The following is a 13,442-nucleotide window of genomic DNA, read 5'->3' as shown; positions in this document are numbered from 1 at the left end:
TTGACAGAGCTGCATTGTTTTCTATAGGTTCTGGGGGGAACTTATTTAATCAGAGTGTTGGCAGAAGTTAGTTCCTTGAGGTTGAGGGATGGATGTCCCTGTTTCCTTGTTGGTTGTCACTGAAAAGACTTTCAGGTTTTAGACACTGACTGCAATCTTCAGCCTGCTATCCTGTGTATCGTTGGCTTATAGCCCCCTTCCTCCATCTTTAAAGATGGCAAGAGTAGGTCAAGTCCCTCATGTTCTACATCTCTCTGATGAACTCTATTGCCTTACTTTTTCACATTTAAGGACCCTGGTGATTACACTGGCTCCCTGGAGATATTCCAGGATATTCTCCCTATTCAATATCAGCTAATTAGCAGTCTTAATTCCACCTGCACATTTCCTTTGCCATATAAAACAACACATTCCAAAATTCTGGGGCTTGAGTGTGGGTATCTTTGGGGCCATTATTCTATCATCAGCATACAGTCATAAAAATATAAACCTGGCCAAGAATATGTACAACCAAGGGGTCAGTTATTGAAAGAGGCAGTTGACTATGACCCTGAACGTCCCCGCACATTATTGATGAATGCACCTCTGAAGAAGCTAGTCACATAGGTAACTAAGTTGGTGAAGGTGACCACAGCATGACTCCTTTACTGCTTTCAGTCTCTAGGAAAGGGCAGCTGGCTCAGCCCTCATGCAGCCGAGGGCATGTGGAGCCACGTCTGGTCCATACGTCACTCAGTGGAACAGAAATATGGGGAAGCATGCCAGACGAAGATGGGGGCAGAGATTGGGGGTTATGTGGCCACAAGTCAAAGAACAGCAGTCACCAGAAGCTGGATGAGGTGGGCAAGGATTCTCCCCAGGAGCCCTTTGGAGGGAGAGAGCCACTGTTGGTAACTTCATTTTGATTTTCTAGCCTATAGAACTGTGAGAGAAAAAACTTCTGATGTTTAAGGAACAGGTTTGCGATGATTTGTTGTTGAAGTTCTAGTTGTTACCTTTGGAATCTTGTTATTGCTGGCTCCATGAAATTGACGTTCTTCTTCATAAGGAATACTTACTTACATATTGTATATTGTCCTCTCTCTCTTTTTTTTTTTTTTTTAAAGAATTTATTTATTTATTTGACAGAGAGAGATCACAAGTAGGCAGAGAGGCAGGCAGAGAGAGAGAGGAAGCAGGCTCCCCGCTGAGCAGAGAGCCCGATGTGGGACTCGATCCCAGGACCCTGGGATCATGACCTGAGCCGAAGGCAGTGGCTTAACCCACTGAGCCACCCAGGCGCCCCTATTGTCCTCTCTCTTACTCACTAAATGCAATATCCATGAAAACAAGTCTCATTTGTTTCTGTCCATGGTACTTACAAGAGGAACTAGTGGCTTTTTTTATGTTTAATAGTGTGGTTCTTCAGGATATAGCATCCTTCAGATTCTTGTCAAAATTCAACTAAAATTTTGAAATACCCATAGCATCTTCGTAATCAAGACCTGTTATAAAACAAGAATGCAAGCATATATACAAACTTCACCATGGCGAACACTGGACTTATTCTCTCACACATCCTGGAACCATAGATCTGAATAAACGACACTTAGCTCAACACTGTTTTTATTGGATAAACTGTATAATGATCTCACCTCACATCCACAAATGCTAAGACAATCATAACGAGGGCTTAAATAGGAAAAGTCTCCTTGGGCACTAAATTTGCAGCAGAGTACTACTTCATACTGTGTGTCTCCAGAAGCATAAAAGAATTTTGAGGGGAACACAGTTCCATATGTTGACTCTCCATAAATCCCAGGATACTTGCTACTATAATAAGGGGAATACTTGTTCTAGACACCACAGTGCTCCTTCTGAATTTCCAAATTTTTAATAATTAATTACTAAAATACACCTGGTGGTGTTTATGAGGAAGCCAATGTTTTTCAGCATAGTATGGGTAAAAACAGATGACAAAGCTATATTTATTTCTCTCAGGTATTGCCATAAGAGGAGCCAGCACTTCTGCTAATAAGACCATGACCAATATTAGAAACTCTCAATCCATCTTCTACCAGTGTGTATCCCTTCCAAATAGTCGTGACTGTGTATGTGTGTGTATACACACATACTGAATAATCTAATTTTCATTAGCACTTTATATTAAGTGTTGATAACTAGTAGTTGGGGGAATTATTTAAAATTATAAGTAATAAAATTACTTATAAGTAATAAAAATATATCATGGAATATAACTCTTCAAATAGGAGGCAAATCTACAAAATCTATTAAGGATATAGCTTTCTCCAACATGGATGTGAAAAAAACATCTATCCGTTTTCCGTATGTGCTATTCACTTCATCTGTGTGTCTACATGTATTCATGCCATTCCCCTTTTACGTTTATATGTAATAGATACTTGCTAGCTAAAGCTAGATACCACTTGCCTATTCTAATAATGATTAACAAAATTAGAGATCGACTCCCTGTTTTTTTCTTGAGACAAGAGTTTATTTTTTAATTTAAACTATATTTTCCTTTAAAAATTGTCTTTCAAAAAGAATATATTTGCTATTATTGTTGCAAATGTTTTGATTTATTAGAAAATACATTTATACTTACTGGAATTTATTGGAAACTCAATGCAAATTTTCTTTAATGGAGAGGAGAATTCATGGACACAAGTAACTTAAAATCCCAGGGGTATCTTTTTTTTATTATTAAGTTTTTATTTTAATTCCATATAGTTAACATATAGTGTTATATTTGTTTCAAGTATATAATATAGTGATTAACAATTCCAGACAACCTCTGGTAACCATCAATTTGTTCTCTATAGGCAAGAGTCTGTATATATATATATATATATATATATATATATATATATATACACACACACACACACACACACACACATACATGCACACACACACACACACGCACACCATATATATATATATATGTCTATATACATATATACATGTGTGTCTGTATATATATGTGTGTATATGTACACAGTGTGTGTGTCTGAAATATTCATACACACATCTTCTTTATCCATTCATCAATTGATGTACCTTTGAGCTCTTTCCATAATTTGGCTATTGTAAATAATGAAAGCCACAACAAGACATCACCTCGTATCTGTCAGAATGGCTAAAATCAAAACCACAAGAAATAAGTGTTGGTTAGGATGTGGAGAAAAGGAACACTCGTGCACTGTTGGTGGGAATGCAAACTGAGGCAGCCCCTGTGGAAAACAGTACAGAAGTACCACAAAAGGTTAAAAATAGAACTACCGTATAATCCAGTAATCTCACTACTGGGTGTTTATTCAAAAAATATAAACACACTAATTCAAAGGGATACATGCGCCCCTATGTTTATAGCAGCATTATTTACTGCTCCCAGGAGCATCTTAACCCAGGCTATGGCTTAAGCCAGAGAGGCTCATTATGTCTCCTGGTCAGGCCCTCTCCATGCCTCAACTCTTTTTCTCATGCAGCTCCTAGTGAAAGTCTGATGCTTTTGTCACCCTAAATCTTTATTTCCTTAGGTTTAATTTTAGCAGCAAGAAAATGCATCTGTTTAAGAAATCTAAGCTTCATTACATTTCATTGTCTCTGATGTGGTTACCTGCCCATACTAGCATGTGTGTCCAGAAAACTTAAATGTTTTCATTAGATAAACATGAATCGCCTACCCAACCTGAAGGTAGAGGTGGTATTAACCTTAACCAAAGGATGTGGCCTGAAATTTGGGGGTGGAGGTGATCCTAGAGAAAAAACAATGCATGTTAAGTAGAAGCCAGGTGAATACACGTTAGGGTTCCCCAAATGACATCCACCCACTAATGAGACAGAATGGATGTTGAATCTCCAACACATTTACTTTCATGTTTTGCCTTTATAAAATATTTAAGTGTGTATTTTATATCATCTGATCTCAGATTTGAGATCACCAGATCATTATCCTAATTGATTATCTTTATCCTCTTGGAGTTATCAATATTTGTCCTACCACATTGTTATACTTTTCTTATGTATATGTAGCTCTGCATGTCTGTGTATGTAATGGGGGGATGTTTTATATATATTATATATATATATATATATATAAAATAGCTATAGATGTAATATATATTATGTATCTATATATATATAAATTCTATAGTATGCATATGGCAAATAAAATGGTGGGACATATTCTACATAAGTATCGTACTCTCCATATTCTACTTGAAGATGAGATTTATTTTCAGGTTGTATCCCAATAAAAATAACTCTATTTCTATGGTGAGGTGAACACTGATGATAGCGTACAATGTTTGGAATAAAAAGACATAAAGGTAGAGAACAAATTGTAGCCATTCTTAGATAATACTTTTAAGTAATCAACAAAATTTTGCTGCAGATGCTAACAGAAAACTTCCAAAATAACAATTTGGTACAGGCTTAATCATTAAAGAAACTAAGCTACATCATTAGTGTACACCAAGGATAATCTGAATTGATGGATGAAGTCCATAAAACAACACAGAAAGGTACTTTAATTTCAGTGCAAAAATTTGGTCAGAGACGAACAACAGGATCTAAGGATAAAGCAACTAGTACAGGTCATGACATGACAATTCTTTTAGCTACACAAACTAAGTATAGCCCCAGATCCCGTGAAGGGAGTACTTAAGAGTCAATTTAGGAGATCCCATGACTTCTTTTTTTGTGCCTTCCCCACCCTTTCCACAGCATGTGGACTTTTGCTACCATTCTTCCTCCCTTCGCTCACCAGCAGTCTTCAGATCAGTCCTTGGAGCTCCATCACCAAGCAAGGGACCTGTGAGACAATAGAGACAGATTTTAGAGCCTCAGAATCTCAGCTTTCTCCCAAGTTTCCAAAGCCATTCTTCTCCTCTAACCCACATACTTAGAAGAATCTCAGAAAACTAGTAGATTTCATTTGTTTCCCTCCAATTTTACCCAAAGCAAATAAGCCCCTGCACTTATTCACTGGATATGGAATGTTCTTATACCAGGCCCCTCCAGGTAATGAACTCGTTTCTCCTTTCTGATCTCATTCTGATTGGTCATTTCCCAGGAAGAAGCAATATAACCTAAATCTACTGATTTTCAGCATTTAACTCAGTCACCATTATAGACTTCTTCGTTGATGATTTGATTTGACTGTAGGTTTCATGAGGACAGCTGTTACGTTGTGTGTCTTGCCACCCTTACATTCACTATCCACAACACTGTGTGTGTGTGCCTGAAATATAGATTGGCTATTTCAACATCTATGCCAGAGTTCTTCTAGTTCTCCCTCTTGGATTCTAAACACCTACATTTTCTTGAATCTCTTACAGCTAGAGCTCCAGATAAGCTCTAGATGCTGGAAAATAAATATGCTCAAGCAAGGTCTGAATTTGGGCTGATCTCAGTAGGGAAGAGAGGTAACAGGAAATTATAGAGCAGCCAAGTCCAGTCATTAGGTGCCTTCTATCCCCATCTTGTAGCTAAGGTAGAGTAACCTTGGGGACAGGGATGAAAGAAAAGATGTCATGGAACTCTGTCTCTTCCTGATACCTTTTCTAAGGAACCCATTCTCTAGTTAGGCCTATTCTGTGGTGGTGAACCAGGGGTCATTCGTGTACGTCCAACATGGAGCTTATCCCCAAGTCCCAAATCATCAGATTCCTTGTATTATTTACATTTCTGTTATTTATCTGTTTTTGGATACCTACAGCCAAATTCTGATTTCAGCAAATGTTTGTTGAATTAATCAATAACAAAAGAAAGAGTAGATGTCACTTGATTTTAAATGATTTCTTTTACAAATAATAGATGAGATACCTTATCTTTTATAAAATTATGTGTTAATATTCTTCTTCTCTTCTTTGAAAAGTATATATCACAAACACATGTGAAATAATTAATGGGATAAATAGCAGCATTTGAAAATTCATATTGCCTCATCACAGAAAAACTGAAAACCTTTATACCTAGTTTTGAAAAAAAATGCTGATCCTTCCTTTACAATCATTTAAAATAAAAACAAATGAATTTTATCTTAAAATGGATTACATGGTAATAAGCAAAAAGTGGATAGACAAATCTAATAAACAGAATGAACAAGGCATTCCTCATATGGTACAAGTTAAGCCAATTGGCAGTGACTCATTCAAATATAAAGACCAGAAAACATTAAAACTCAGATAATTATCTGGAGAAAAGGACATATTTGGGTTTTAAAATTTCGTAAATCCAAATTTTCTTTTTTGCTATTTGTATACAGAGCCAAAGGACATAGTTCTAATTATGAAATGCTCATTAATACGGTTAAAAAACATTCCAGCTATGTCCGCCCAAATCGAGCCAAATAAACAGTTTCTTTGGGAGAAATTGAATTAATTCTATCTGGCTTAAGGTAGGATAATTAATTTTAACTGGCTTAAGGTAAAATTATTCTTGTAATACAGACTCAGCCAGCTAATTATTTCTCCATATGCTACTGTTCCCCCACACCTGCTTCACCTTGGCACAGCAGACCTCTCACATTTCCCGGCTCTTTCCCCATGTTGTCAAGGGCATGCCACCAAAACAGCCACCAATTTGCCTCCAGCACAGAGAACCAGATTTTCAGGCATTAGTGCAGTAGATTGGAAAATAAATTTCATTTGGGATGTTTATGTAAATTAACTATGAAGTATATAAAACATCCTTGAAAGTAATTTGAAATTGTCACTAATGAAAGATATTTACCATATTCACTGAAGACTCACACACACACACACACACACACACACACAGACTCTTTGATAATGCCAAATCAGAAATAACCTAGTCATTTACAGTTATGAAGGGCATTGTAATACACTTTGAAAACACTTGTGTGTTGAACTTATGGTTTTCCAAGTTCTAGTGGACATAAAAGTCATCTAGATACTTTTCGGGGAGGGGGTAAGGATTGTGGCTAAACCTATCAACATCTTATTTTTACTTATTTTTTGGCTGTGAAAATAATTTTTTAAAATGTTTTCAAGTTCTAGTTAGTTAACATACACTGTAATATTAGTTTTAGGTGTACCGTACAGTGACTCCGCACTTCCTTCTACCAGCCCGAGCTCATCCCAAGTGCCCTCCCTACCCCCATCCCGCTCCAGCCGCCCCTCCCCCACCTCCTCTCGGAGACCATCAGTTGGTTCTCCGTAGTTAAGGACCTGTTTCTTAATTTGCCTCTCTCTTTTCTCTATCTTTTCTTTCCCCTTTCTCATTTGTTTTGTTTCTTAAATTCCACATATGAGTGAAATCATATGGTATTTATCTTTCTGTGGCTGATTTATTACACTTAGCGTCATACTTTCTAGCTCCTTCCATATCATTGCAAATGGTAAGATTTCATTCTTTTTATGGCTGAGTAATATTTCATTTTGTATATATATGACATTTTCCTTAACCATTCATCACTGAATGGACATCTAACTACTTTTAAAATAAAATACTTACAATACACACACACACACATTCCTACTTCCCAAGTTACATGCCTATTAATTTAGAATTTTTGTTTTCAGAAACACCCTATTTGGTACCGCAGGACCATAATCCAAATTCAGGAAACATGGCTCCAGGAGATAAGAACATCGAATTCACTTTAAAATTCCTTCTACCATGTGAATTATGCTGAATAGACCCAGAATGACACGATTTCAGAATGCTAGAAAAGGAGCTGACTGTGAAATATGAATGTGATTTGTAATTCTTCTTCTTCTTTTTTTTTTTTTAACAAGTCACATGGTCTTCATTTTATTTAGTTATTTTTTTCTCAACAGAAATGAAAACACTTGCAGAAAGGAGGAGTGGCCCATCTCATCCCGGATACAGCGCTACAAAAAAGGCCAAGTACCAAGTGATTGAATAGCCTTGTTTTACACATTTGGTATGTTTTTGTTTTTTCTTTTAGTTTTTTTTTTTTTTTTTTTTAAGTGTGTGGGTTTTTTTGTTTTTTATCAACAGCAAAATTCTCTGTTTAGTAATGGAAAGTATAAAATACAGACCTTATTAAATAACATCAGCACAGAAGTAATTATTCTTTCTTGACTCATGTTACACTAAACTAGAACTACGTTCACACACATGCACACACACACACACACACACACACATGGAACTATGTAATGGAAAATGAAATTAAAGTTGTTAAAAAGCAAAGAGATGATTGTTGTTAGTTACTGATATACTGATGTTTCTTTTTGTCTGTTTTCCTAGAATTTAGAGAGAATTAGAAAGCCTGCCAAATGCTGTAGGGATCTAAATACCATTAAATTAAGCAAAATAAAATGATAGGGGAACAGAAAGTGATGGGCAGTAGCAGAGAAATACAAAATGAAAATTCTCTCAATTATGTCAACAACCATATTAAATTTAACTGCATGAATTAAAAATAAATAAATCCAGCAAGTGGAAAGAGTACACTAAGCTGTATCGGGAGCCAACAGCTATTTTAGTGAAAATAAACTGAAATTCTAAAGAAATATTACATCGTCCTCATGAACCCAAATTAGTGATTTTATTTAAACCCAGTAGCTAAATTTTGGAAAACGTAATAGGATAATGGAATTTTGGTGCCGGCAGAATCTCAGCTATTTATTCCAGACTTTCTTCTTAAAAAATGAGAAAACTAAAGCACAGAGTATTATTTGGCAAAAATACTGAGCGCGGACCAGGGTAAGAATTTTATTCTTTCATTCTCTAACCTCTGGTTCCATTTTCTTGTTACAGATTTGCTGAATCACACATTTGGCGGTTACCACTTTCACTGAGTAGTAATGTGGATGCTCTTTGGAGTCTCTCAGAAATCCACTAATTGCATTCATGAGAGCTCTGCTGTCAGACCTACGCACCTCCCCAAACACCACCTCCAAATACCATCACCTTTGCAATATGGTTTCAACATATGAACTCTGGAGGGACATACACATCCAGCAGTTCTCAGTATTCCCAAAAGTCATCCACAGATTCAATGAAATCCCTATCCAAAGTGCTACTGCTTCTTCTTCTTCTTCTTTTTTTTTTTTTGCAAAAATGGAAAAGCTGGATCTTCAAATTCATATGGAATTTTAATTGGCTCCAAATATCCAAAATGATAATGAAAAAGAAGAAGGTTAGAGGAGTCATATTTCTTGATTTCAAAATTTATTGCAAAGGGGCAGTAATTGAAACAATGTGGTACTGGCATAATGATAACCATGTGGACCAATGGAATGAAACTGAACCTCCAGAAACTACATCTGGAAACTACTGATTTGCGACAAAGGTACCAGGACTGCTGAATTGGAGAAATATAAAAGTCTCTTCAACAAATGGTGCTGAAGCAACTGGGTAGCCATATGTAAAATAATGAAGTTAGATTCCTAACTTACACTGTATGTGTATAAATTAACTCAAAAGAGGTCAATGACTTAAATATAACAGGTTAAACATTAAAGCCTTAGAAGAAAACATAGGAGTTAAATCTTCACGACCTTGGATTTAGCAGAAATGAAACTTTAAAAGAACAATCAACAACAACAAAAATAGATATGCTGGATTTTATCAAAATTAAAAACTGTATACATCAGAAGACATTCCCAAGAAAGTGAAAAGACAACTGAATGGTAGAAAATGCTGGGAAATCAAATATCTGATAAGACTTAATATTCAGAATACATAAAGAACTCTTACAACTCAGCAACAGAAAGGCAAACAACTTCATTTTTTTTTTTTTTAAAGGGGTAGGGGCACGTGGGTGGCTCAGTGGGTTAAGCCTCTGCCTTTGGCTCAGGTCATGATCTCAGGGTCCTGGGATCGAGTCCCGCATCGGGCTCTCTGCTCAGCCAGTGAGCCCGCTTCCTCTTCTCTCTAGCCTGCTTCTTTGCCTATTTGTGATCTCTCTCTCTCTCTCTCTGTCAAATAAATATATAAAATCTTTTAAAAAGGGTGGGGAGAGGAATGCCTGTGTGGCTCAGTCATTAAGCCGCTGCCTTCGCTGAGGTCATGATCCCAGGACCCTGGGATGGAGCCCCGCATCGTCGGGCTCCCTGCTCAGTGGGGAGTCTTCTTCTCCTCCCACTCCCCCTGCTTGTATTCCCTTTGGCGCTCTCTCTCTCTCTCTCTGTATCAAATAAGTAAATAAATAAAATCTTGTTATAAAGGGAGGTGGGGGGCAAAGAGCTTGAATAGACATTTCTCCAAAAAAGAAGGATTTTTAAAAATCATTAGTCATGAGGGAAATGCGAATCAAAACCACCATAAGGTACCACACTATAAACTCAGTAGGATGAGTATAGTTTTAAAAACACAAATCAAAAAACAAAAAAGAACAAGTGCTATGAGGAGCTAGGAACTCTTATACATTGTGATAGGAATATAACAGTTCAGCCACTGGAGGAAAAACTCATTGGCTCCTTCAAACATTAAATTATAGAACTATGATATGACCCTAAAATTTTATTCCTAGTTATGTACCTAAAATAAATGAAAGCAGGTATTCAAATTAATGCATGTACCTGTATGTTTATAATAGCACATACATTTGAAAAAGTCAAATGATGAAAATAACCTAGGTGTCCACTGGCACATAAATGAGTGAACAAATTGTTGAATAAACACAGAATTAAATACTATGAAACCAAAAGGAAAATGAAGTACTGAGGTACACACGAACCTTGAACACTCCATATGTAAGTTAAAGAAGCCAGACACAGAAAATTACAGGTTGTATGATCCTGTTCATATGAAATATCCAGAACAGGTAAATCCAGCTAGACAGAGAGCAGACTTGAGCTTGCTGGAGGTTCAGAGGAGCGAGGGTTGGGCAGCTGCTATGTGATGCTTATGGAGTTTCCCTTGGGGATGATGAAAATGCTCTGGCATCAGTTAGAGACAGTCGTTGTACAACATCTTGAATGTACTGAATGCCACTAGGTTATTCACTTTAAAATGTTTAATTTTATGTAATGTAATTTCACTTTAAGAAAAAGGAAAAGGAAAAGAAAGACAAAATAGTGAATGTCTCAGACCTATGGGTTTTTCCCTCATCTTCCAGTTTTATTTTTAATTTGAACTTTAGCTTAAGATTTAAAGAGTCAATTATCATATGGTTTCACTTATTTGTAAAGCATAACAAATAGCATGGAGGACAAGGGGAGATGGACAGGAGAAGGAGTTGAGGTAAATTGGAAGGGGAGGTGAACCATTAGAGACTATGGACTCTGAAAAACAATCTGAGGGTTTTGAAGGGGCGGGTGGGTGGGAGGTTGGGGGAACCAGGTGGTGGGTATTGGAGAAGGCACCGATTGCATGGAGCACTGGGTGTGGTGCAAAAACAATGAATACTGTTACGCTGGGGAAAAATAAAAAATTAAAAAAAAAAACACATCGAAAAAAATAAAAAAGAAGTATTATAGCCATAGTGTTTTGCCATTTTAAATAAGAAACTAAATATTATTTTTTATCAGTGCTTTAAATCAAGCTAATATAAATCCACCGATAACAGTTATGTGAACTGCCAATCACTTTGTAATAATATAGTGGATTATTAGTAGTCCACTAGACATATCAAACACAAAATGACATAATTTCATATCTGAATTTCACAATTTATACTATAAAATTTCATGAAGTTCTAAATCTGCAAAATATAAGTGACCTAAGTGTTAAAATTTGCATCTTGGTTTTAATTGGCTATCGGATAAAATATCATTGATCTAACATACAGGAAAGAGATTTTGAAGGATATTATAAGCCTCCAACAACCTTATAGACCTCACTGCCCTCTAACATAGAATAAAAAGGAAAATAAAAGAATTAAAGATAAATCAAAATATACAATGAAATTTAAATAATGAAAATGGAACATAAATGTACTTATTTATTTGATAGCACATTTAAAAGGTATGCTGAACACTGCAGTAGGGGTTGGGATTTACTATTCATAATTTTAATTTAATAAGCTATGACAGCATTTTGCTTATAAGAAAAAGTGAAATCCCACCCACTGATAATATATTCCTAGAAACAAGGTTTCATATATACAAAATCCTCTGTGTGCCTATTCCCCAGGGGAGAATCACAAAACAGAAAGAAAAAATAAAACTCCTATTTTAGAGTTTATTTATAAAAATCCGTTTGTTGTACGTGTGCCGCATGCCTGTGTGTATTTAAGGGTGAGTGAGGGCAGTCATATCATATTAGAGAAAATGTCACCCTAATGTGTAGTATATTGATTTATTCCAATCCAGTGGGAACTTCCAGTAGATACCTCCTTATGACATTCATAAACAGTACTTAAGAATCTATCTCTGGTAACTTCAGAAATTCTTGGGGAAAAGAACATTGTTCTGCTCAACCACACAATCCCACTGACTTTTGTTAAAATGTACACGAAATTATGGATGTGTTTCTAAGTTTTATGAAATAACTAAATTATCAATTCATAAGATACAGCCAATGTAGCTTAATGTTTTGGACAAAGAAGACATTTTTCAAAGTGAATTATTTTCATTTTTATATATAAAATATATTCCACCTATGAAAGGGTTAAAAATTTCCATATATCCAAAAGTCTCTATAGTAATATACTGTTTTACTAATCACTATATTAAAAATTAAAATTTCTAATGTAGCTCAGGAAGCAAAGTTATGTACGAATAGTTAAAGAAAAACATGAAATGGCCCTATCTAATAACATCAAATTATGTTATTCTGTATTTAAATTATTATTTTATAACATTTTAAGGATATTTTTATTCTTAAATTATTGAATAATATTATGAGCAAAGGGGGTTTCAAAAGAGAAATTGTGAATGAGGAAAAGTTAACAAATCCATAGATTTGCTTGCTAAACCTCTGAATGAAAATAAAATATTTCTGAGGGTAAAGTTACTAAATAAAATAAATGTCATTCCAACTCAAGGAATAGACACCATCAGAAAAGTAAATTCATTAGGAATTGACTTTGATGGCCTTTCCACTCTTAGATTAATTCATCATTTTCCTGAGACACATCAATTACCACTCTGTCACATTAACTTTCTGAAAATGACCCAGAGTGTGACCTGAAGGAAGGGATTTAGTTGCCAGAATGATTTAAGAAAACAAGCCTCCAAAAAGCTTCATGGGAGGCATGTTGACTGGTTTATGGGGCTTTACCCAGGAGAATACTGACCACTTTTTCCAATAACTTTTCACTTTAAGAAGTATTATTTGGCATGGAGAATACATATATTGCATATCAACAGAATTGAGGCTTTCCAAGTAAAAAATCAGCCTCACTTCAATAAAGTAAATAAAATAAATCAGCATTTACAGATCATATTTAGGAAAATGATTGGGAATTACAATTCTACTTTTCTCTATTATAGCAAAATCAGGACATAGTTTTTTTTTTTTTTTTTTTTTTTTTTTTTTTTTTTTTTTTTTTTTTT

At 35.5% G+C, this 13,442-nt stretch overlaps 1 protein-coding gene across 5 annotated transcripts in view; it reads right to left on the bottom strand.

Annotated features, from left to right (window-relative positions):
• Window positions 1-4,215: 4,215 nt before the first annotated feature.
• Window positions 4,216-13,442, bottom strand: part of CCDC102B (coiled-coil domain containing 102B) — a 192,063-nt gene continuing 182,836 nt past the window's right edge. For all 5 annotated transcript variants that reach the window (XM_059409802.1, XM_059409803.1, XM_059409805.1 and 2 more), the window contains one exon: window positions 4,216-4,816. In XM_059409802.1, coding sequence (XP_059265785.1) covers window positions 4,778-4,816 — 39 coding nt within the window. In that variant the 3' untranslated portion in view covers window positions 4,216-4,777. The remainder of the gene's footprint in view (window positions 4,817-13,442) is intronic.

Source organism: Mustela nigripes, chromosome 8 (assembly GCF_022355385.1).
Source record: "Mustela nigripes isolate SB6536 chromosome 8, MUSNIG.SB6536, whole genome shotgun sequence".
NCBI lineage: Eukaryota > Metazoa > Chordata > Mammalia > Carnivora > Mustelidae > Mustela > Mustela nigripes.
The sequence above is the reverse complement of the archived record's forward strand: the minus strand, read 5'-3'. Positions and strand labels throughout refer to the sequence as shown.